The 26362-nt window shown below is 41.5% G+C and overlaps 1 protein-coding gene across 1 annotated transcript in view; it reads right to left on the reverse strand.

The window, feature by feature from the left end:
* Positions 1-1689: 1689 nt before the first annotated feature.
* The window catches only part of amd1 (adenosylmethionine decarboxylase 1), a 36602-nt gene continuing 11929 nt past the window's right edge, over positions 1690-26362 (reverse strand). The window contains exons 2-9 of the mRNA XM_060913899.1: positions 20412-20498; positions 16841-16967; positions 15080-15182; positions 14952-14994; positions 14717-14861; positions 8807-8899; positions 6425-6580; positions 1690-6344 (exon numbers count right to left, since the gene is read on the reverse strand). Coding sequence (XP_060769882.1) covers positions 6210-6344; positions 6425-6580; positions 8807-8899; positions 14717-14861; positions 14952-14994; positions 15080-15182; positions 16841-16967; positions 20412-20498 — 889 coding nt within the window. The 3' untranslated portion in view covers positions 1690-6209. The remainder of the gene's footprint in view (positions 6345-6424; positions 6581-8806; positions 8900-14716; positions 14862-14951; positions 14995-15079; positions 15183-16840; positions 16968-20411; positions 20499-26362) is intronic.

Below are 26362 nucleotides of genomic sequence, written 5' to 3' on the forward strand. Positions count from 1 at the left end.
AATGAAGAAAGGTAGATGCTGAATGCAGGGCTTTCAACAAAACATGGACTGCTAAGTATGTTTATGTGAACAAACATTTTCAGTGATGAAGTTTAACAAATCCAGGTATAGATCCTCTCTCACTGATGATCATGTCAGCTGTGCTTCACATCTCCACCTCAGACATTCAACCTGACTCTGATGCACTCATTAAAGACCAACAAAGACTAGATTTCTCTCACTGAACAAATAAAAAACTGAAAAACACCAAATGGGGTGATTAGACAACAAATGCGGGCATCATTATTATAATCTGATGAATCTTGCTTGATATTTGGAGTAGAAAGACAATATTGTGATGTCTTTATTGTGTTTTGGGGTGAATGTGACTGAAAAAAAATGGTACAAACGTTCACATTTTGTTAACCATTGTTTTGGGAAATTTGATTGAATAAATGACATTTTTTGTAAGGCAACCTCGTTTTTTCCATACTCTTACCAGTCTTAGCAGCTTGTAAAAACAATGTTATTTACTGCTTTATATAAAGAAATACAATTAATATTATGCAGAATTTAGTTCAGCCTTTTGGTCCGGCCCTCCACTAAATTTTCTGTTTCTCATGTGGCCCCATGGAAAAAATAATTGCCCACCCCTGCCTTAGTGTGTTCTTTTATCTCCACAAGATACCATAATACCGAAGGGTTTAGAAAATCACAGACAAGTAATAGCTATTGTTACTTTGAACACAGGAAGTTCTATTACTGTATTGTTTGTATTAATATGAAACAGTTAATAAGCCACATTTATTTTATATTGTGTCTTGAGTGAAAACTTTAATGGCTTTGTGGCACCTCTAAACATTGTTCAATCTTAATGTAAAAAAAAAAAAGGTAAGGTGGTTGTAACAAAATCCTAAAAAAAAAAAATTGGGACCACCCTAGGCGACACGAAATCTGCCTGCTTCGTTTGCACAAACCTCACCCACTGTTGCTTTAGTGTCATATCTCGGAAGTTCATGAACTGAACGTCCAGACGCAACTCGGCACTTTCACAGCGTTCTTTGGGGTAAGATTCCATCAACATTATCCAATTTCAGCAAGCACGGAGTCCGATGAACCAGGGCTCCATTCGTCCTGAGGCAAGGCCGCCTTTTTCCGGGCTCCACAATTTATCAGTTTAGTTTTGTGCTTAATATTAATTTCCACCCCTGCTTTATTAATTCAATTTGGTAATTACGAATGATGTATATTTATTTTCACAGCCAGGGCTCTTCAAAATGGCAGCGTGGGGAGGAGGGAGGGGTGAAGTATAACAATGGGGAAGTGTAATGTTGTTAGTTGCGGAAACCAAACCACAAAGCACCTTCAGGGCGACGTTTATAAATGCCAGTGGGTAGAAAGTCTAGAAATGGGTCCTGTAGAGAACCCTGTTGCTTTTGTAATCCAATAAAATCAGGATTTAATTAAGGAGGATTTAAAAAAAAAAAAAACTTGTCAAGGGCAAGATTAAGGTTTTTTTTTTTTAGAAGCTGATGCAAGTTTGTATGTATTCACGTTATTGTAAAAGGTACTCAATGTTCTGTGACTTAATAGCGTTTTTTTTTTTTTAAATAAAAAGAAACCGCAACTCCAGTATGTTCAGTTTGATGGCTTGGATTTGTGTGAAACTCCCTCTCACAGTGTGGCTCCAGGACACCAAGAAAAGAAACCTTTAAAGTTGCTGACGTTTTATTTGTCTTTAACGCATCAAGCTCAGTACAGATATTTAGCACATCTTGATCAACCAAGGAAATAGCAAGAGAACCAGAATAGCAAAGTTTCCCTTCCCATCCAGAGCAGCCATCCTCATCCTCAGAGAGCAGGAGGGGGAACCCACCCTGAATTCATCCACCTCAGAATTGATTGGGAGAAGAAAAATACCAGCCAAACAAAAATGCACTTGGTCCACGATATAGAAAAAGTACAAAAAAATATGCAAGTTAAAAAAAAAAAAGGAATGCCCCAAGGTTTAGAGGAAAAAAAAAAAAACTACTACTTGTTAAATGGTCCACATGGGAAGCTACCTTTCCCTGATGGCACCAGTAGATATAAGAGGGTTTAGACAGGTCGGAAAACCTGTTCTCAAAAGCATCACACTGAGAACACGTACTCCTAGTTAAGCCGCTCTTCGTGTTGAGGCTTTTGGGAAACCCGGTGCAGATTAGTACACCACCTTATTTCATGTTTAGCAGCTGGAGAGGCTTCATAATTTGTGAAGATGCTTGGTCATCCAGCTCAGAGTAAACTGTGGGTGGTAAGAGAGAGCAACTGGACTTGCTTGGAGATTCTTGAAGATGTTTCGTCTCTCATCCGAAAGGCTTCTTCAGTTCCGTCTGACTAAAGCTGTGCTCACACTTACGATACCACACGTACGATAGTGGTATAACTGTATCAATACAAAGTATACCGGTACAGTTTAGTGCATCGGTCCATACTAGCGAGAAATGTGCGTGTGTGTGAAATGTTTCCATGGTTACCGAGTAACTTCCTTCCGAGAATATGGCGGATGAAACGTGTGCGCTTCTTGTTGTCAATGTACAGTCTGTATTTCTGGTGGTCAGTCGAATCATATAAAGTCATTTATATGATTATTTATTCAGTCGAATCGTATAAAACACGCGAGGTAGTTGAGAAAGAAATGAATCTCCGTTCTTCGCTACTTTATTCAGCGAAGACATCGATTGAGGCGTGTGATTTTGCGCATTATATTTGTATCGATACAGAACCGCTTCATCTGTCCACACTACAGCGAAGCGCTAGTGTGTTTACTACTTTCGATACTATGAAAGTAGGGCCATCCTTAAAAAAAAAAAAAAATCCGTTTCCTGTCCACCGGGTGGGCAAAAAAAATTTCAGTCGGGAGGAAGGGATTTTTTTTTTAATTATATATGGATGGATAAGAAATCGCAATGCTGTGTTTGCTTTTTCTTTCAGTACTTTTTTATTACAAAAGCAGACACATTTAATAAAATGACAGTTTAATCAACTGAAACTTGTACAAAAACTTTAAGTTAGCATTTTAAATGCTGACTGCAACATTTGCAAAACTTTTACAAAGGTACTTAAAATGTCCGACACACGGACTTTTTGTAGTTCTAAATCGACCTAGTTCGGATGAAATTACACTATTAAAATGATCACTGAATGATTTGTTTTTCTGAATCTTTACTATTTTGTTGTTCGCTAGAATACCATTTTGCGATTTCACACTTAAGCAAATGTTTGAAGACTCCGGATCTCCTTCCTTCATGGTGGCTGCCGTTTTTTTGTGCCGCACGGCGCATGCGCAGAGCTGATTCGACAGGGCTTTCCACAAGCGCCGGCCACACAATTAAGTCCAGCCGGCTACTTTAATGACTATTTTTGTAGCCCACAGGCTCTAAATATTAAACGTTTATCTAACGGACTGACAATAATGTCAAACTGAACCGTTGATCAAGGGAGAGTAACTCATCCGCGCGCACTCAGCTGCGTGAATGTGTCATGCACCGAAATTAAGAGATTTACAAGCCAGGAACGCCTCATGATGCAATACGCAAGAAAAGAAAGATGATTTACTGCCGTTTTACTTTGTATTTGAGTAAAGTGAATAAATAAATGGTCTGTGGAAAATGCATTTAATCCTGGGAACTGCGTGCACAGGAGTTTATTTTGTGCTATTTATTTGTCATGGCTGGCTAGTATGAGCCTTAGTGGAAAGCCCTGGGAATGCGGAAATGTCAAGTTCGATTTTAGATTTACGAACCCGAAAAAAATGTCGAAAAACCGGCGTTAAAAAAAAAATTTCACCCGTACAAACGGCACTCACCCGGCCAGTGGACCGGAAATGGAACATTTTTTAATAATGGCCTAGTATCGTATCGGTACAAAATCCCTAGTGTGGACAGGGTACAAGTCCTCCTGTGAGTCAGTGAAAACAGCTGGGTTTGGGTGTGCATGCAGTTGTCTGGGAAGTGTGCCAAGGACTGCATCGTAGGTGGCTGATAAATGATGTCTTAGACCACCACCTCTGTTCAGCGATGGCCGTTCCATGTTGACAAAAATGGCTCCTCGCTCATACCAACGCTCCTGTCTGGCCGAACCGAGTGTCCTTTGTTAAGATGAAGATAGACAGCAGAGTTCTGGCCTGAGGACCTGGCTCTCCTGTGTTGAGCCATGCGCCTGTGAAGCGGTTGTTTTGTTACCCGATACTCCCCATTCGTCAAACAGAACTGAAGAAGCCCTTCAGGTAAGAGGTGAAACATCAAGAATCTTCAAGCAAGTCCAGTTGCTCTCTCTTACCACGCACAGTTCATAATCTTACTGATGCGGTCATTTTCTCCCTGTCTGAAAATTTTACGGAAAAAGAGGTAAATGCTAACGTTTAGCATCTTTTATAGGTGACCGAGGCTTGAGCTGAGAAACTTTGAGCTAGAGAGAAAAAGGTGCTTTGGCAAAGACTGGTTAGGGGTCATCCATAATTTATCATTATCACGAGCATACAAACCCTACGCAGGGGGAGGGGGTTAATGACCAGGCGTACACTTCTTTAAAAACGAGCCGTCAACGTGCGAATCGGCGGCCGCCATGTTAAAAATTTCGCGCCACATCGGTGTTGCCAGCTAGCTCTACACGCTTTCTTTCTTCAATACGACGATGGCTGACCCAGATTTTGACCGCATTTACAAATCGCTATTCACAAGACTCCTTCAGACGAGTACGAGCAGTTTTTAAACGTTTGCCGTTTCCTGCATTCATCTGAGAAGCGGCAGGAGGCAGTTAGGGCAGGACAGGCTGCTTGGAAAGAATCAAAAACGAACATTTCAAAGCAAAGTGAGCTGTGCTGGCACGCGATCGCCTGGATGGAAAAAAAAATCAAGTCGACTTTTACAATTCGGGATTATTTCTCTCGTAAAAACGGTATGTAGGATATCGTAGGGGTATTTCGTACTTGCGTCAGCAGTCAGTCTTTTCTTCCATTTCAGAATGAAATGTCCTGCACGACCAGCCCTAGCTCCAAAATGTGTTTTATTTATTTTCAACATTTAATCTAGAGGTAAAAACAGCGACACTTTTAAGGGATGGATTTCCTATTGTTCATGAGCCAAAAGACCGTCCCTAATTTTCAAAAATGAATCGCTTGCTTTCTATGAAAACTTCTGGACCCGCCTTGTGTATCTTTGTATTGTCCTGTCATCCGATTTTAATAAAAAGTAATACAAGACATGGTTTTATTTTGAATTCCTATTCCACGTAGATCCATTTTTTTGTCCGCTACTGTACACTGGGGGGGTGTGCTTAAAAGTCTACTCTTTGTAGACTCATGCTAATGATAAATTACAGATGACCCCTTACTTGATGGGGTTAATGACCGTTTAGCATCTCCCATCCCCATGAGAAAAGGTCTAAGTTGAGTCAAAGAGGGAACAGATGGACGAAGGTCATAACCACATTCAGTCTGGAGGGGAGGTGGTAGCATTGGAGTCATGTTTGCTCGATCATCGCACTGTTTTGCACCCTACCCCCCAAAAAAGAAAAAAAAAAAAAAAAAAGCAGCACAGTTGATGCAACTGTTAAGTGTGGAATGATCGAGGAGAACCCTGACATGCTCAGATCCAGGGATATGCATTGTTTTGGCAGCCTGAACAATGATGGGAAACCCAAGCATTCATGTGTGTACAGAGCCATTACATCTACATTCACCGACTCTCCATTCAGAGGCGTGGAATGATAAAGTTGTAGCTTAAAGCAAGATGCTTTGGTGCACTTCGTGTGTGCACATTCCCTCCTCCTCCCCAAAAAGACCTGGTTTGTGTACTTTATTAGGAACCAGTCATGGAGAGTCAGGGTTTTATACACATTTATTCAATTTCTATAAATTAATCTTTGCTGTATTTCAAGATCAGGCAGGGGATTAAAACAGGCCCATCGATCTGAGCATGCCAGGGTCCCTGCTCAGTGGGCACGGAAACCCTGTCTGTGGAGGATGAGGGGGGACACCTGCAGGAAAGGGAGGCTCCTCAACTCTACATGCACTTCAAGATCACAGCAAGAGTGAGCTAGAATATCTACATCGACACAAGAGCTTTCATGCAACATATCTACGGATCGGGTACGAGGACGTTTACAAGATAAACTCGCGATACAGCTACAGTAATACAGCTCGGCGCAGCAGAGCACCGCGGCTGCTTTCTTTCTGCGTTTTCTCATCTTTAGCTCTGCTGCGGCTTCTTGGCGTAACTGGTAAAGACGAAGTTGTAGTCGTTGAAGTGGGCCAGCTGGCGATCCAGGCGCCTGTAGCCGTCGAGTTTCTGCGCAGACGAGAACACGCTGCGACACTTGGAGCTCTGTTTTACACACACGAAAAACATCCTTCAGTATACAGAACCAAAACGATGCACGGTTCAAGCACGTCTCATCTACTTACCTGATTAACAAAAAGCGTAGTCACAAATTTCCCTGGCTTGAAGATGTCCACAACTTTCCTGATGAGGTCGTCATAGGACGACTGGGAGAGATTGGTTTCGAAACTAACGTATGAGAACTCTGGCTCAGGGGTGATGTGAATAGTCCAGTAAGTTCCCTGGAGAACACGGGTCATCATTAAGTCCATTTAATTACCAAGTCTTAGTTCTACATGCTTTAGAGCAGGGATGCCATGGTTACGGCCCACGGGCTGGAAGTGGCCCGATTGGACATCACATCCTTTAAAAAAAAATCAATCTGACGTTTTATTTTTATTCAATTTTCGTGGAATTTCAGTTTGTCTTTTGCTGCTGCATGATGTTAGCCTGCAGTGTTGCGTGCCGTTGAAGGATAAGTACACATCTGTTGCAATCGAATCATTCTACAAATACTTGCCGCCAGAGTACCCAGTTATGACAGCATTTGCAGGCAAAATATTGTGTACATGTTCGGGACAACATATTTATGTGAGCAGGCCTTTTGTGATGAATATTAATAAATCGAAACCGCGTAATCACCTGACACACGAACATCTCAATGACGTTATGAAAATAGCCACGGCCCAGAACCCGTCCCCCAATGTTGACAAGCTAGTGAAAGTTAAAAGGTGGCTAGCTTCAACAAGTAAAATGTAGCTGAAGTAGGTTTGTCTTCCCATTCCTGTGTGATATGGTTGGGAGGGAATAAAATGGGTTGGATTTTACTAGGGCTGTAACGATATGCGTATCGAAATCGCGATACACAGAGCCACGATCCGTATCGCGATACAAGGCAGAATCGCGGTACACCCTTTCAAACTTCTCCTCAGCCCAAAAACAGAGGCGCTTCCAAACTTCAATTTATGAAATACTTTACTTCTTATTTAAAATTACATTTTAAACTTAAATTACTTTTTTTTTTTTTATATCTATTAGTAAGTCGTTTTTCCGCCGGCCTGCGACAATCTTCTGCGAGTCACGCAACGTCCACACTCGCCACTGGCAGAGCATTCATTTCTTTTAAGCGGTCGCCATTCTGGTTGTGACGCGGGGAGCGAATCTGTAAACAAGCAGCTCATTGGCTGGCTAGGTGTGCCACAAGCCAATCACAATCACTTGACCGGAAAGGTATGCAGTGTTGCCAGATTGGGCAGGTTTAGGTGCTAACATATTTTGGGGTGGAAAACGTTAGCAATATCTGGCAACACTGAAGGCATGTCTGCTTGGGCGGAAGCCTTCTGCGGCAGTTACATTTTGACACGTGAGCAATGTTTCACCATAAAAATTCCGTAATTTCCGTCTGTTTTCCGCGATCACAGAAAATCATTGGCCCTATGAGTGAGACAGCCACCCCCCCCCCAAAAAAAAAAAATCTTAACGGATTTACACGATTTGGAAAAATGACTTTCAGAACCGAAAAAAACAGAGCTTCCGGCTCAACAGTATTAGAGAAATAAAACAGTCTTTGGATATACATTTGTTCATTTTTGCATACATATTACTCATTCTCTGCAGTGGTCTGAATTATTTGTTATTAAATAGTTAATGCAAGTAAGTGTTAAGTCAAATTTACTACTTTAAAAAGACATTTAAAAAAAAAAAAAAATCGTGGGCGTATCGAATCGTGGGTCAAAAATCGCGATACGAATCGAATTGTGAGTTGGGTGTATCGTTACAGCCCTAGATTTTACTGATGTATGCTGTACAGTAGGCTAATGCCATAGGCATGGGTTTGTGAAAATGTGGGTTGGAGATGTATGACTGGCAAAGGAAACGTGCCGTCTGTTGTTGAGCCAATGTAATGTGAGGTCATATCTGGCTTTTTTCAAGAACCGTACGTTTTTCTACTGAATATTAAGTCACTTTGCTTATTTTTTGGATTGCTTTGTTCTGGCACTTATTTAGGAGTGTTTGGCCTTGACTTTTTTTAAATTGGCCTAACAATGCTTTTATGTGCAAGCCTTCAATAGACATGATCAAAATAATTTACAGTTTACTCTTGTGTTATTTGTAGAAAATGTGTTGGCATTGGCACCTAGTCTATTTTGTTGCATTTCTCAATGTGGACTACTTGTATGGATATGTCTGTCACATTTTCAAAGGCTAAATATGTGCTATGTAATTGTACGTCTCATTGTGAGGCTATTGTGGTGCCAATACAATTCCTCTTCGATGTGTTGTTGGCATCATTTTAAAAACAGTATATCCATTGTGTTGAGTTACCTACGGTGTAATTCGGCCCCCGAGGTCCCACTTAAAAAAAAAAAAAAAAAAAAAAACCTGGCCCCCTAAATCAATTTCACCGTGGCATCCCTGCTTTAGAGTATAGACTAGCTAAGATTAACAAAGTGCCTTGAAGTACATACATCCGTCTTCATTCCATTCATGGAGTAGCCACAAGGGTTGAACATTGTGGCGTCGATCACAGAACCTGGAATCAGGTCACAAATTCCACTCATCTATGGAACAAAAAACAGCACAGGTTGTGTTAATGAATCACTGCTGCACTGCTAATCCGGGGTGTTTCCAACAAGGAGCTTTAACCAGAAAATCAAGGATGTAGCAGCTCATCTGGCCTGCCATCCAAACCACCAGGACTGAATGTCCTCAAGTTGTTTACACCAGGAAAAAACAAAGGACCAAGTTGTTCCTGAAGGAAGATCTACCAGAACTGAAGTCACATGATAAAATGAAGTTCTCTTCTGACTAGAATTACAAGTTAACCTAATATAGTCATGCTAATAAAATAAACATGTTGTGCAGAAGGTCTAGTTCTTTCAAATGCGAGATCTCCGCCAAGTTGAACTGGAAACCACCAAGTTGTGTTTCTCAGGAGATTCACTGAGACATGATCAGAACTGGATGACATTCTAATGAGGCCTGGAAAATTGGGCCCAATTCTTAAATTATGAGCAAGAAATTTGACAAAATGGCCAGGGTGTGCAGAGTGAGGAGTGCTTTCAAACAAAAGAACCCATGGAGAAGCAACTGAATTACTGACAGATGGCACACCAGGGCAATCATGCCTCAGCTTTACGACTAGAATTGTGATGCATTGTCTAATTTATTGCTGGGTTTCAATCACATGACTTCTTAGCTGCTGTGGTACAGGGCTTTTCAAAGTGTGGGGCACACCTCCCCAGGGGGCGCCAGAGTTCTTCGGGGGGCAACGTGAGGAAAAATAAACCAGAAGTTACTATTGTGGACGTTTAGCGAACTCCAGCTAGCCTTTGCCAGACAAAAATGGATCGATTTTTCGTACCTAAAGCTACAGTGAGTGAGGAGACAGAGTCTGGGCCAAGCAAAAAAAGAAGGAAGTATGACCACAATTATTTAAAGTTTGGATTTTCATGGACTGGATCTGAAGATGCTCCACTGCCACAGTGTGCTGTCTGCCAAGAGGTGCTAGCTAACGATGCTATGAGATGTTTAAGACATGTAAAACAAGATGTTTAAAAAAAAAAACCATTTAAAACATTCAAGATGTTTCCAAAAAGCAGATGTTTAAAATGTGTAAAAGAAAAAAAAAAAAAAAAAAAGTGTACCACCATTTTATTTAAAAACAAATGGAACATTAAGTATAGCAACAAAAATTGTAAGGGGGCGCTGTTTATTTGCTCTGGGGGGGGGGGGGGGGGGGGCCCTCACTCTCCCACACTTTGAAAACCCCTGCTGTAGTACAAACAACTAGCGATAACTTGGAGTACACTCGTAATCTAGAAGCCACTGCTGGCTTTAGATATATCCAGAAGATTGCCATGTGCAACAGAATCGAGCCCGACAGTCTGGGAAAGGCAGATTTGTCATACGATCTTAGGCTACGTTTACATTAGACCGTATCTGTCTCGTTTTCTTCGCGGATGCACTGTCCGTTTACATTAAATCGCCTGGAAACGGGAATCCGCCAGCGTCCACGTATTCAATCTAGATCGTGTCTGGTCCGGTGCTGTGTAAACATTGAGAATACGCGGATACGCTGTGCTGAGCTCTAGCTGGCGTCTCATTGGACAACGTCACTGACATCCACCTTCCTGATTCGCTGGCGTTGGTCATGTGACGCGACTGCTGAAAAACGGCACAGACTTCCGCCTTGTATCACCTTTCATTAAAGAGTATAAAAGTATGAAAATACTGCAAATACTGATGCAAATACTGCCCATTGTGTAGTTATGATTGTCTTTAGGCTTGCCATCCTTCCACTTGCAAGTGGTAAGTGATCTGCGCTGGGATCACACACACAGTGGCTCAGTCCCGAATCACTTCACTCACGCGCTCTGTGAGCTGCGCAGGGCCGGAGTGCGCACCCTCCAGAGGGCACTTGCTGTTCAGGGCGGAGTGATTTGGAGCGCAGGATGCCTGCGGAGCCGAGCGTATCCGTATATTGGTGTTGCTGTGTGCACGCTAATCGTTTTAAAAACGTTAATCTGATGATCCGCTGATACGGTCTAGTGTAAACATGGGCTTAAACTACCCTTCAGTCAAGTTTACCAACATCTCAAACTCTTGTGTTGCAGACGTCCTTCTACACTGCAAAACACAGGGCTGTGAAATAGAAGTGACAAAATCCGAGGAAACAATTTTAGCATGGGGTCTGGGAGGAGCAGCCCCCCAGGAGCCAGGGGCCCACAGGGCCCCAGAAGCTGAACAAATTGTGTATATTGATCGATTTGAAGCATCTCCTGAAAGCAAATACTTTCTCAACCATGCCATTTAATTTGAACTGTTTATTATAAATTGAATATATAAAATGTGAACAAGATGGTCTACCTGGTAATCTACAGTTCGACAGCTTCAATTTCACCAATTCCGCATGTTTTTTTTCCCTTTAACATGGTCAACCAAACGCGTTCTTCCACCAGAACCGTACTTCACATCCTGATGGCGCAAGATGCAGCAAGCGTTCCCTGGTTCTTTTATCTTCCGTATGTGCTCATTCACTACCGACTTTAAACTCCAGCCATTGCCAGTTCCATGGATTTTTGATGCCGTTTTCCTTGTCAAATGTTTGACATCGGTCTCCCCGTCCTCCCTCTGAACGATGTCCCTCCGTGACACGGACATACCGCGAAATTCTCCTTTTCAAAACCGTCGATATCAAAAGCGTGTTTAAAGAGCACAAGATTCATGCCATGGTTTGTAAGCATGGCGCAAATGCCGTAAACCGGTCTGTCATTGTCGCAAAAGAACCCCCCCAATTTTTATTGCAAAATTAGATGATTTACTAAAATATTTTTGGCAGCCAAATTCGCGGAATTCTGCGGATTTTTCACAGCCCTGAAAACAGAAGAAAGTGTGGAAGAGTATCGAGGCTTACAACCCCCCTCCCCCATGTGGCTGGGTAAAGGACCCAGGGATCAAGGTGCTGCTGAACGAATCCTGGCTTGCCCCCCCCCTGCAAGTTTAAGCTTTTTGTTCACATGGTTACAACAAAGCACCACAAACAGTTGGCTTGATTCTCACTTGTGTTGGTTCCTCAGTTAAATAATTCACAAAGATCAGAAGCCCTTTAAAGACCTGGATCTTAGTTAAACAAGTGATCATGGTGCATTGTAACTGTACGGCTGGGGAAGAATTCACGTATATGGACTGAGGTGTGAGGAGGAAACAAAACCGCTGGGGACTTTAGTACTTTGTGACTAAAAGCAGTTCTGCAAAATAACGACATGCAAGAAAACCACGAAGGACAGAGCTGAGGGGGAAAATACAAACCTGCTTCGACTGCCTTTGATTTCACTGAGGTTTGAAAGCCAGTGTTTGTTCACCCGAAAATGTGAAGGCATTTTTCATGCAAGCAATGAACCTTCACCACCAGCTAAAGTTTGGAATAACTAATGGGGCGGATGTGACATTCCATGAAACCCAGCAATAGTGCTTCATCATGAACATGAAGTGTGGGTTTTGTGGAGAACTTCTACAAGCTTCTCATAGACTTCAAATATGAGCATCTATACAACTGCTGCCTTCTGGATACAGGAAGTACAAGCAAGGATACCAGAAGGCATCAGTGTGATGAATCACGGCTGCCTTTGACCATTTCTACTGTTAATACCAGTCATCTCAGTCAGGTTGCTTAAAACGTGCATCATGAAACAGGTTGAAGGTTTAGTTTATTGTAATCTAAATGCTAAAGGATGATTTTTTTTTTTTTGCCACACTTATTCAGGCTTCCTGCGTGCCAGAAAATCTTATTCCCTCTCCTTTTCCATTAACCCTTTGATGCAAAACATGGGTCAAAAGTGACCTGGCTGAGTTTTTCATCTTCTATATCTTTGCAATAAATTAATTCCATCATTCAAGATATTCCTCAATTAACTTGTTTTTCATCATACATCCTTATTTTATTTTTTCCCTTTCTTACCTTTTGAATAAAAACCCTTTTTGTATCACTACCCTTCTAATGGGTCAAAAACAACCTGCATTCATTTTCCAGGTTATTTCATGTATGGCTGAGTGTTTCTATAATATACTTTTGAAATACATTCATTTTGTCATTTACTTTTCCAAATATGCAGTAAATCTCATTTTTGTTTAGCACAAAATCATTATTTTTCCTTTCGTAAGTTATGAACAAGCACAGCTTTTGTAATTCTACATCAAGTTTACACACAGGGGTCAGAAACGACCTGCATGCGTTTGGTGGGAACTGTGAATTGTGCTTGTGTCAGACATTTCACAGCTCAGCACAGCGCCCTTTGCCCATCTAATACATGGAAGCAATGTTTTTCAATTGTTCTAACATTACCTTAGAAAAAAAAAAATTATGTTTAGGTTACCTTGAGAGTGAGTAGATTACTTGTCAGAAAGTTACAAGTAATTACTATTAGCTACCGAGCTGTTGACATATTCTACTTTAGTTAGCTAATAAATAACTAGCCCCATTCACTGCTAAAGTAATTACTTGAAACAAATTAAAGACATTTAATTTTAAGTCACACTTGGATGACCCATGTGTAGTAATGTAATTTTTCTCCATGCTCTCATGGAAGGCGGTCGCATTTCTCTGCTCTCCTTTTTTTTTCCTGCTTGTGCTCCATTTCATGTCGTCTGCCTATACTTTTGAGAGACTCTTTCTGGATTGAATTTCTAAACTTAAAAAAAAAAAAGCATGGATTTGATAAACTGGTCTAATGAAAACAGTTTCTGGGTTTGGGGAAACCCACCTGTCCTGCCAGAATGTCTGTGGAGGACATTGGAGATATCTACCTATTCGGAACCATGATTACCAGACTTTTACTGATTGGATTAGGCATTGCCCTGGTATATCAAGGGAATCAGACAACGGTGACAGCTGTTCAAAGCCGCACAAAGCTGCCTGATATGATTGAAGCTGTCGGCACTCAGACTGTGGCTATAGAACTTGAACCACAACATGGTTGTCATCTGGAGATGCTTGCAGCTTTGCAAGGAATAAGTATTTTGGAGACCAAATGGAATTGAATAGAAAATTGACAAGTGGTGTGGAGGTGTAAAGACTGCATCTGTTCAAAAGACCAAACAATCTCTTATCGACATTCAGCTCCCTGAACAGCACTGGCCTTGATCAAGGCCATTGCTGGGACAACATTTCCCCCAGAAGGTCACTGCTGGGAGACACTCTTGCCTTCTTTGCATTCCTTCCCCAATTTTCACCTCCAGTGTGACAAGCAGGTGTGACCAGTGCTGCATGCATGGCTGCAGGAGCAGACAGCTGCTTGCTTGCGCTGGGTTACCTCTACCTCCTCCCCTCAAGTCTTGTGTTTTAAAGTGTATTTGTGTTATTGTGTGCTTGAGCAGAGGTTTTTAAATGCTCCCACACTGTACTCCTGATAGGAGCATGGGGGGGGGGGGGGGGGGGGGGGGTGTCCTCATGTTACTGTGTTTCTCTCTTATCCCTGTCTTCCTGGCCTGTTCCCCTTCTGTAAGGACAGGTTGGTCAATTTCACTGGTAACAATGACAAAGGGTTCATTCATTCAAAAAGTATTTGGTCACAAAGTAGGAAAATTAAACTAATTTGTGGTAATTAAAAACAAGATAAAGATCACAAAATAAATTGATTTCAAAAGACAGGGCAAAGAAAAACTCCGTCAGCATGAAAACCTGGAAAATAAGCAGGTAATTTTTGACCCATGTTGTGCATTAGAAGGGGTGTGCATATGTTTTGCATCAAAGGGTTAACATCCCCAGGTCAGAGAGACATTGACACCCACTGAATTACAGTCTTAAGGCACCTTACAATGAGCCCCTGGATAAACCTGATAAGTTCTTAATTCATAGACCTTAAAAAAAAAAAACATACACGAGTGACATCATTAGCGGAAACACCGTCTTTCATGTAGAACTGGTCCATCACAGCTGGGTCGAGATCGCTCATCAGAACCTCCAGCGTCTGGTCTGCCTGCTTGTTCTCCCAGTACTCCGGCAGCTCCAGAGTAAACAAGTACCTGACAGAGGATGTGGGAAGGAAAAAAGGTTAACATCTGAACAGTGCATGTTAAATGCTAATGAAACACTGCGATTTATAAATAACGTACCAGCAGTCAGAGTTCAGACGTCCCATACAATATGCTGCTCCATCTGTGGAGAAGAAAAAAAAGCTTACGATCTAGCGTTGAGTGTTTGAAAATGAAAGGGAAGAGTACTGGGATGTGGTGAAGCATACTTGGGAAGATCTGGCTGAGAAATCCCACTTCCTCCTCAAAGTTTCGGTGGGGGAACTCCTGATGGGTGGGCTTCATGAAGTTCTTACGAGAGTAGAAGAAGTTCTGTGTGATTGAGAGGGGGGAGGGGAATATTAACACCAGACAGCCTTGAAGGTCAGCTTGCTTCCTCATTGGATTGGACACGCCCGTCTCAAGCCAGTAAACTTTCAGCAGACACGAGATTAAGTAATGAAAGACGGCAGTAAAGGGTGGAGCTTCCAGGAGATTTACTTCACCTCAGCAACAGTCAATCATTCCAGACTTATGCCGTTTTAACTCTTTACTACCCTGTGTACATCCCATAATGACAGGACACCTTGTCTTCTTGTAAACATGTTCTAAGGGTGAAAATGGTATAAACTTGCCACCAAGGCAAGCTTTAAAAGCCTGGTCCCACAATACTGACCACTAGAAATTAAAAAAAAAAAAAAGTCCTCTGCAGTTTGTGGTCACACCAAACCAATAACCCAGGACTGGGTTCCTCATGCAAGATTGCTTCTGGACCAATTTTTCCAGGCCTGGACTGGATCTGATAACAGGTACTTGTTTATGAACTTTGGCAGCCTAAACATTTGTTTTAAACTTAATCAGTCATCCATATGAAATCTAGCCAGTCTAACATCCATGACTAATCTGGAAATGATTAGCATCTGTAACCACTTGTATCTATTATTTTCCGTAATCCATGACCCATCAACCACTGGAGTGTGCATGGGTTGTTTTGTTTGGAGTCCAAACTGTACAGTCGGACCCAGAACAACGTGCTACTGTTTGGGAAAAACCTTCCATGCATTCCAAGTGATTAGTTAACTGCTCCAGACTGGAACAACATCCAGGCAGAGTTCACCAGGCCATTATTAAAAAAATGTTCTGTTTCCGGTCCACCAGCCGGGTGAGTGCCGTTTGAAATTTAACGCCAGTTGACTTTTTTCAGGTTCGTAAATCTAAAATCGAACTTGACATCTCCGCATTCCGTGCAGAATATAGAATCCAATAAGCTCTGCACATGCGTCGTGCGGCACAAAAAAAAAAAAAAAAAAAAAAGGCAGCCACCATGAAGGAAGGAGAGCTGGAGTTTTCAAACATTTGCTTAAGTGTGAAATTGCAAAATGGTATTCTAGCAAACAAAATAGTAAAGACTCAGAAAAACAAATTATTGTAATTTCATCCGAACTAGGCCTAACGGTCGATTTAGAACTACAAAAAGTCCGTGTCAGACCATCACAAACCGTTACTGGAAAATTCGTTTGATCTTGAGCCATCCGAGACGTTACAAGCGGCTTTTGAGTTTTATGCAAAATTCATTACCTACTTTGTTAATGACCCTGACAGATCTGTAGGAGAACCTAATAGATCTATTCAAAATGAGAACGGAACTGAACAAAAAAAGGTGGGTTACGGAACTAATGCAGGTTAGCTGGGCAGAATTAACTGTCTGTAGCAAATAAAAAGAAGAAATTACAAAAAAAAAAATCCCTCGCTCCCGAAAACTTTTTTGCTCACCCGGTGGACAGGAAACTTTAAGGATGGCCTCACCTCAGCCATTTTTTTTTTTTTTTAAAACCAAGGTCAGTTATAGACATGGTGAAAACATGAACAAGTTACTTACAGCACCAGAGAGGTTTAACAATTTAAACTGAATCACTCACAGCTTCAAAAAAGTTAAATAACTGATCTAATCATGAACAGCTTCACATTCTTTAGCCCGAGTGTGGCCTCACCTCGATGGCGTCAAAGCCGCAGTACTCGCGCGCCAGCTGCAGCAGGGGCACCAGCGCTTGCAGTAAGAGGGTGGTTCCGCATGTCTTCAAAATGAAACGTCTCTTGGAGACAAACATGCTACTCTCGCTGCAGGGGAGAAAAACAGAACGACCTCAGCTTCAACGAGCCGAAAGAAACCGGAAGCACCTTCACCAAGCAGCTCTTCATCATGACCAGATCTGCTCATAGGAACCCATCAAGACATGTTTGTCACTTGAGAAAATTCTCAGGCGAGCACCTCCCACCTACTTTATTCCAAAGCTGTATCTGAAATCTCACTACTAAACCACGAGTTGGCCTAGTGGTTAGCAAGTCTGCCTCTCGATCAGGAGATTGCGAGTTCTACTTGTACCAAACACCATCATAAAAATGGCACCTACAGCTGCAATACAGTAGCCTGGCAAGCCAGACTAAACGTGAATATTTAGTCTGGCCTCGATCCGTAGACATTTCTGAAACAGGTAGGAGGAACAAACCGCTGTCTTTCAAACTGTCTGTGCGTATAGGCCAACGCTCTGACCAATCAGCGCAACAGTGACTGATGTAGTCAGAGCGACAGAAAGCAGTGGGGGAGGCCTTGAAATAAATTTTTCAAAATGTGCATTAATTAACAGGTTCTAGATATTAATAAGTTTGGAGATAATGACCACAAGTTTGGAGTCTGTACCACACACTTGTCTGAAGTCACTCACTCGCTACTCCCTTCTCACCATTCAGGAATTCTAGATAAAGGACTAGCATGAGCTCACTGATTCCGACACCACTCTGCCACACTTATTTGCATCATTACTGTTAATTAAAATGTGGGCGATCAGTCAGCTGGTGGGTTTCCAAAAAAAAAAAAAAAAAAATTTGTATATAGTGCTCTTAAATCAAGGCTGAACACTTCATTACTGCTGCCACCCTTTATTAAAAATCCAATTTTGATCAATTCCTCACTCGGTCCTGTAGCTTACTCTTGTATTTTATGTCTTATTCTACTTTAGCTTTTCTACTCTCCTCCCATTTTTATTTACAGAGTTTCTTCCTGTCCATTCACTACTTTTCACAATGCATGGTGTGATACGAGTCCAGTAGATCAGGTGTAATAATTCTCACAGCACTACAAAATTGTTAACTCACTAAAGCGAGTAGTGCGATTTCAGATACTGAGCAAGGCTCGTAAACTCACAGATCACGTCTGTGCAATTCAAAAGCAACTGGAAGAAAACACGTCTTCCTGGTCATGATGTAATGTTGAGTAATATTAACACACAGCATATAACTGAAAGGAACTGGATTGAGGGGTCAAAAAAAGTGCATCGTTCATTGCTCTAAACCAGTGTTTCCCAACCTTTCCTGCAATCGGAGCTGTAGTAGATAAAAAAAAAAAATCTTATACATTTACATGAAAATATGTTTCAAATCAATAGGAGTATTGCTTGAATTAAAAAAATAAATTCTACATTCAAGGGTATGGTTATAATTTAACAAAAATGACAAACTAAATTCACATTCAACTTAAGTTCTATTCATTATCAAAATGTTCATATATTAAATAAAACTTCTAGGGTGACTGACCTTTTCTCTACATGTCCTCATTAGTTGCATATGATTATTTCAAAAGACTTTTTGAAGAAAAGTTTTCAAAACTCAGCATTAATTCAGATTTACTGACTATCATATATACATGTTCAACGTATTAAATCAAACGAATGCTGAGTTTATGGGATAATGTCTATGTACACTTTATACAATTATTTATAGTTCAGTCACTTCTCATTTTCATTTGATCATTTCGACTTCTTCAGCTTTTTGGCCAAAGACGAGCTTGTCGGTCCTCTCTTTTGTAAGAACTGTTATGATTGGCTATCATGCTCTCGCCATCGATGCTTTGGCCAATTACACTGTAGATAACGCATATTCTACTGCGAGACTAAAGATGGCGCAAATGTAAACACATTATAGGAATGAATTACGCTTGAGTATCATGAAGGAACATACCCCAACCCCCCTCAATAAATGAAAAAAAAAAACCCTTAGATTTGGTATAATATAAAAAGGTCGATTTTTACTCAGAAAAAGCGGGAAACTCATCCCTGCTATCGCCATCACCGCTGTCACACCCGAAGCATTACTAATTCTATTGTTTGAATGGCAACAGGTAGATCCACAGGTTAATTAGCTACCTGCTGCCATCTATTGGAAGAGTATTTAATTGTTCTGCCGGTCACTATACGGTATCTCACTGGCATAGATGAACGAAGACAAATTTGCAGTAAATAATTTTCAGAACAATTAAGTGAAATTGGATAACGTCCCACAGTACACCAATCATGGATACAAACGGCGCGCCTTTTGGCGGATGCTGCCTTTTTCACGGCTGTCCGGGGGACTTGTGTGAATCGTGCAGATCTGATGAGTTGTTTTTTTTTTTTTTTTTGGGGGGGGGGGGGGGGGGGGGGGGCGTTGGAGAGTGTGATTATAATTTCATCAAAGTAAATTCTGTATTAAAATTACTAAATAAGCAAATGCTGTTACAGTCCATGAAACATAGGAAGTATGAGAAGAAAACAGTAAATCAGAAAGCTGCGTACGTAAAGCCAATTACGTAACTTGCGTTGGACTGATGGAAATCCTTGCACGTGCAGTGAAGTGCAGCCAGCAGCAGATAATGGCGCACAGCTAACTGGCTTTACTGTTTTCTTCTCATATGCCACTTTTCCACTACCAACGCGGCTGAGTCGGGCTGAGCGGGGCTGTTGGAGTTGCATTTCGACTACAACTGCGCTGAACCGTGCTGGCTGGAAGTGGGTGGACACATTGGGTGGAGTTAGCGAAAGTGGGTGGACGTCACGTGATGTCGTTAGGCGGCACAAACCGTGACATCAGTGAGCTTTTAAGTGGTAGTCTCACGACCCGGATAGTAAACAAACATGGAGGACATGGAGTCGTTAGTGTTGCTGGTCTTGGTGCTGTGGCTTGTCACCGACAACGCCAACAGATACTGGCAAGAGCGTATAGATGAGGCGAGGCGCATAAGGCTTCATAATTCTCGTAATTCTTCCAGGTTTACAGATCCCAGTGTGCTTGCGGGGCATGTGTGGACACTCCTCCTCACCAACCAGTGCACAGGGGAGTGTCTCCTCACGCCCCTAGCCCCAATCCAAAACGGTGCGAGTTTTGGGTGCTAAGCAGGGCTGAAGCGAGCTGAGTCGTGCTGCTCTGAGATAGTCGAAACGGGAGCTGTGTCGGGCTGAAGTGAGCTGAAAAAGGGTAGTGGAAAAGGGCCAATACTTCCTATGTCTCATGGACTGTAATGGCATTGCCCCCCCCCCAAAAAAAAAAAAAAACTGCACAAATGCACACAAGTCCCCCAGACAGCTGTGAAAAAGGTGGCATCTGCCAAAAGGTGCACCGTTTGCATCCATGACTAATGCGCCACGGCACCGTGGTTGGGAAGCACTGCTCTAAACTCCATTACTAAGCCGCCTTTAGTTACCCAGCCAGCAAGTGAGAGTCACACAAAGGTCAATAAGGACACAGACCTACCTGAGTATATAAGCTTCCTGCTTGTCAGTCTTTGTCACACTTATGATCAAACAATGCACATTCTCCAGAAGTTTGTCCCACTCAAACCTGAAACACACATCACACATGAATTTCACAAATACTGAACATACCCTGCTCTGATTGGCCAGAGGGAGAGTCATTGTTCTTGCTTACACTGGTGTCAGAGCTTTATAACAAGTGATCAAGTCTGTTTCTGGACAACATTACAAGATTTTTTTTTTTCACACACAAGATGCACTTCTTAAAAGGAACAGGTTTAAAGTAATGGTGTGGGAAGTAAAATACTCCGGCAAAACAAACATGCCTCGACATGTCACTTAGATATGCGGAACCATTGTTTAAATGCCTTGAGACCTCAGGAATAGCTTTAAGTGTGAATAAATATAGAAAGTGTATATAGGTAGAGGTCTGGGTGAATGACCTTGATGTCTGTCACGTCATAACAGGAAGTCTATTGGTCTCATCACTTCCGCTATACTAAAACACAAAGCCGACCCTCCATTTTGAGCTAATGCATCACCATGCCATGTACAGCTGTTGCTGGCCAGTGCAGCAACATGACAGGTGGATTCATGTTGCATTCATGGTCCAAGAAAGTTCAAACTGCAAAGATAGACCCGGTTGACAGGCACGTTGGGCGCCTATGAAGTGGTCTCTCCTCTGCACATTTTACTGAAGACTTATACAAGACCTCCGATCTGTTGAGTGTTAGCTACAAGCAGAGCCTAATCTAGGAATTTGAAAATAGGGGACAGAAAATATTAGCATGGGTAAAAATATCCCTCATTTGTTCCAGTTAGCGGGGACAGAAAAATAAGTAATACATTGGTAGATATTTAAGAGTACATCTATAAACAGAACAGTTTCATTAATAAAACTAAATACATGTAACAAACACTCATATCAGATGTTAATCTATATAATATAATTATGGCACTATACATATCCTTTAATACAGTGATATGAAAACCATATCAGCAAACACTTATCCACAGTTTACAGTATTGCACAAACATTATGATCAGATCTGAACTTTAAAAATGTAAAGATTTTAGACCAAAAACTAATTATATACAGCAAAACCTTACAAATATGACTAGGTTACTGTTTTACTATAAATCATGTGACTAGCCCATTTTTACCAATTTGACCACCAGTAGTATAATGTTGCATTTCAAATATGACTAGGTTAATATTACATCATTTGATATAGACCCCTTCGCAGTAAATGTCATGTCATTCATACGCAAGTGAAAATTGTGTGCAGCCTGGACCCAAAAATGCCTAGTTGTGTTGTCGGGTGTCAGAATCGTAGCAGTGATGGGGTTAAAATGTACAGAATTCCAGCAGGATCTCACCCATTCCAAAAAAAAAAAAACCGCCGACGTCTATGGCTACAAGCCATCAAACGTGTAGACCGGGATGAAAGCACCATCAAAAATGCGTGGGTTTGCAGCACCCACTTCATCACAGGTAAGATCAGGCTATTTATTAAATCTCTCTTTTTTATTCTTTCTAGTCTTCGTTTATTGATGTAGCAAAATACTTTGGTAACGTTTGTCTGATTAGCTGGGTCATAGTTACACAATGTAATGAATATTGTTAGCATGTTAACTTAGCTTTGCATGCAATTTTGTTTGTAGGAGAGCTCTCGCTTGACTCAAGCAGTCCAGATTGTGCCATTGTTATTTGTGTATGCCAAAAATCACAATTTTAAAGCAAGGATGGAAAGGTAAAATTGTGTGCCCTCACTCTAAATGCCAACTTGCGTTGACTGCTCTAACCTACTGTAGCTCCCGCCCCGTTCAGTTTCATTTCTGCTCTCTGCCTCTCGCTTTTTACGCAGCTCTGATTTCTCTTAGCTGCACTCTTTACACCATCATTCCTTTCATGCCATTACCTCCTGCACATTGCTGTTTAGTGTTGGGATTTACTGTTGAAGCTAAAGCCACATTGCCATCACATCACTGGCATAATTTGATTAAAACAAAATGAATATGAATTTTGTTAATCAAGTTGTACATGCCCGCACAATCATGTGCGTCTAAAGACTTGTAGGCACAAAGTTTTTCGTGGGTGTACACTGAAGTCTTGTCAGTAAGGTACGAGAGTGTGTATATATATATATATATATATATATATATATATATATATATATATATATATATATATATATATATATATCTGGCCATTGTATACCAGGGAACTTACTAACATCGTCCGTCCACTCTTTAATTAAATGCGGATCTGGTAGGCGATGTCCACTTGTTAGAGTTAACTTACCGTAAAATACCAAATAGCCAAGTTCCAATTAACCGCCGAGTTCCCTTTAACGGCCGGGTGTATGCGTGTGTTGTGACAAAGGCCGGTTCCGAATACTCGCCGGGGTCTTAAAAAAAAAAAAAAAAAAAAAAAAAAAAAGCATCCGAACGTTCTATCTAGAATCTTGAGGCCCAGCACTTTTCTGGTTTTCTGGTGTTTAAACAATTTTGCATTGCATAGTTTTCTACCGAAACAATATGAATGAAATTATTTCTATAATACTGTTTACAACATTTTGTTACGTGATAATAAACATGCCATTTCAATGTTATAATCTTGGTCTACCGTAATATTTCTTGAGGAATGCAACTCCGTAACTTTTGACAGATGTCTTAGCCACCCCTTTGGGTATACCCAACGAAAGCCAGCGTGTGTGGTGACATTGAGGACTGCGGGTTTCCAAGGTTGGACTGCTGCTTCTGTTAAACGACCTAAATTGCCGAATGCATGCGTCAAAGCACACACCGAGTTTTATTAAAGACCTTATACCATTTCACTTGCCCTTACCCATTCGGATCTGGAAGACGCTTTACAAAAAAGGTGAGAGCGTTCTAACATGCATTTCAGTCTGCTCGCGGCCAATCTAATCCAAGGGGCCTTTTCAACAAGTAATCTGTCGTGCAAGTTGGGCAGAAGCACGCGTCAGGCAGGCAACATGTAGGCCTACAAGTCAGTAACCTATTCAACTAACTTTCATCCCAACTTTAAGTTTTCTACGGGGTCGAGCCACCGTACCAACTCACTCGGGGAATAGGCTCATATCGGCCAAATAGGGAGACGTCTTGGAGAGAAACGTGAGAATGCAAGATGACAGTACGTAGCCACTGCAGGTCACTTATTTTTCAGCATAAGAAAAAACCCTTTGGTTTGACACTTCGCACCCTAATTATGTTGCTTCAACGTCGCGCCCTCCATGCAATTTCAGATTGACAGACATCGCGAAGCGCAAAGGGCGGAGGCTGCATGGGTGAGGGTGATAGCAAGTGACCATAACTTTGCAGAGTAATTAAATCACAGTGCTGCGCACAGACAATGGTGTGGTTTCTTGATTATTTTGTAAAGCATGCGCTTAACTAGTCATTAACAGGAAAAGGTGTGCGATTTATCCTTTATCCACCCCGACTGTGCCATGCGAAGATGCATTCTGCGTCTTCAAAATTCCCCGAAGTCGGCACCGTGCTATCTGTAATCTAACTCTAAACAAACTAAGTTATACTGGTTAAAAGTAGGCCTATCTGAGAATGATTTTTTTCCCCGTTTTGAGGTAGATTTTGGGGAAGGTGTTTGTGAAGAAGGAATTAATCACCTGTTCCAAATAGCCGCCTAGTCTCTAATACGCGCCGGGTCTCTTACGTGATCGAGACAAATAATCGCCCGGGCTATTATTTGGTATTTTACGGTATGTAGCATTCTCGATCTTGTATCGACAATTGTTTGGCATAATCTGACAGCTCATAATGCCGGTCTATGGGCAGCGCCATTGTTTGAGTCCAGGCTGCGCGCGCATCCTGGCAACGGTCGGTTTGTTTACAAACATGCGAAGGGGTCTATAGTCAAGTCTAAAATCCATGTAGTCTTGCCACTATTAATTAATATGAAAAATCTGACTGAATAAAATAAAATCACTATCAAATATTTAAAAATGCTATCATTTGTTTTGTTCAGACCACCTTTCATGAAAGTGAAAAACAATCTACCCATGTTTTAACTAGATTGACATAAATGACTGCAGGGTTTTTTCTAGAAAAAAATTTAGTATGAGGGCACTCACCATGGCGAGGGAGCGAAGCGGGGGGGGGGAAATATGGTGCCAGTTGTCCCCCCCCCACAAAGCCTTTGAAAAATGCTCTGAGGCTATCTGAGATGGAAGTTGTAACAAAATTGTCTGTCAACATTGAAAAAGTAATAATCTTCTGCCCCGGACAGTCTTTGGCTTTCTTCCGTTTCGTGCCGCGGGATGACATCTTTAAATGCCCAAGTGTCAACAAAAACAACTCCGTCAAAAGCTCCCGTGCCGGTGGGTGAAAGGTCATTCAGTCTCGAGAAATCTCGCTCTACAAGTCAGCTGACCTTGTATGTAACCCATGTCAAATCTCGCGAGAGCAGCCGCGACAAGTAAACATGGCGCCTCAGTCTGGAAAACGCCAATTCGGATTGTTTTTGCACCGTCTGGCGGTGTATCTACTATCATTGGAATATTTGTGGAGCAATTATAGCATATTTGATGATCAGACACTGTCACGTGGTGTTGCTGGGATGTTTTCACAGAGTCGGTAAGTAGCGCACGCCGAGAGTAAGAGGGCGCAGCGCCCCTGTTCCCCCGTTTAGACGAAAGCCTGGACTGGAGATAATCTCAATTCAGACTTCCTAAAAAGTATATAATTATCATTTACAATCTTACAGTACCTACAATTACACAACAGATTAAAGATATATTTCATAATATTTTTAAATAAAACTTGCATAATACCAAACATTATCAAACTAAGTGTATATTGGCATTAGGAAAATATCAAATTCAAACTTCAAAAACCATTAATCAGAATCTAATGACTAGTATGTCTTCACACTGATAATTACTCTAAGATCATATTTGTACACACTTGTTTGGATGAGACAGAATGATATGCAATGTGCTTTTGGGTATTTTTAAAACACTTCACAAACCTGTTTTACCTGCTAAATAAGCCATTCGGAATACTTCGGTCCTTTCCGATTGGTGTGTAAACAACGCTATATTTACTGCAGCGCTTGCTAGCTGGTGCTGACAAATTGATACGCACAAGATTCAGTAAAACACGACTACACACTCCACTTATAAACACGCGACAAAATGAATAGATACATGAGATCACTCTCGTGCCCAAGAAGTGGATGTGCAACAGACAAAAACGCGCATTACGTGCCCTAGATTAGGCTCTGCTACAAGCCTGTATTGAAAGAAGGTGCAGTACCAACAATTAAAGAACCTTTCCCCCCCCCCCCAAGGGAGTTCAGTTACACCAGTCCTCCTGGAGTGTGAGCCGAGAGTTGTTGCCAAAACCCAGGACAGACCGCTCAGGCAGTGATCTCCCATAGTTGCTAAAACCAGTGACATCCCGTTCCATCCCAGGTTTTAGTAAATGTCCGAGTGGAGCAGTAATAGCGGAGTACTCAATATGGAGAACGAGTGGATCAGCCAGCTCATTTCTAAACTGGATATTGTTGCCATCTCACCCGTACATGGAAGCGAATGAACAGAAGTCTGACTTCCAGTTCAGTTCATTTCAAAACAATTGGCCAAGAGATCAGCCTTCAAGAAGCAACACCACAGACCGGTAAGCTCTGACTCATTTGATAGAAACTACATTTCCCTGCAACTTCTGTTTATCGGTATAAGATTACTTAATTTGCTTCAGAATGAGATTGTGTCAGTTCATCGGATTATTTAATTTGCCTTTTACATTTTATCAGTGAAAATGCATACAAGTTAAACACCCATCCAGTCAGAGTCAATCCACAAATCAATTAAGTCAAATCAGTCTGAGTTAAGCAAGTCAGTAACGGTATTTCTTACTTTCACCATAAATTTTTATTTATACGACTAGTCTATAGCTGTGAAAGGCCTC

The sequence above is a fragment of the Neoarius graeffei genome, chromosome 2 (assembly GCF_027579695.1).
Source record: "Neoarius graeffei isolate fNeoGra1 chromosome 2, fNeoGra1.pri, whole genome shotgun sequence".
Classification (NCBI taxonomy): Eukaryota; Metazoa; Chordata; class Actinopteri; order Siluriformes; family Ariidae; genus Neoarius; species Neoarius graeffei.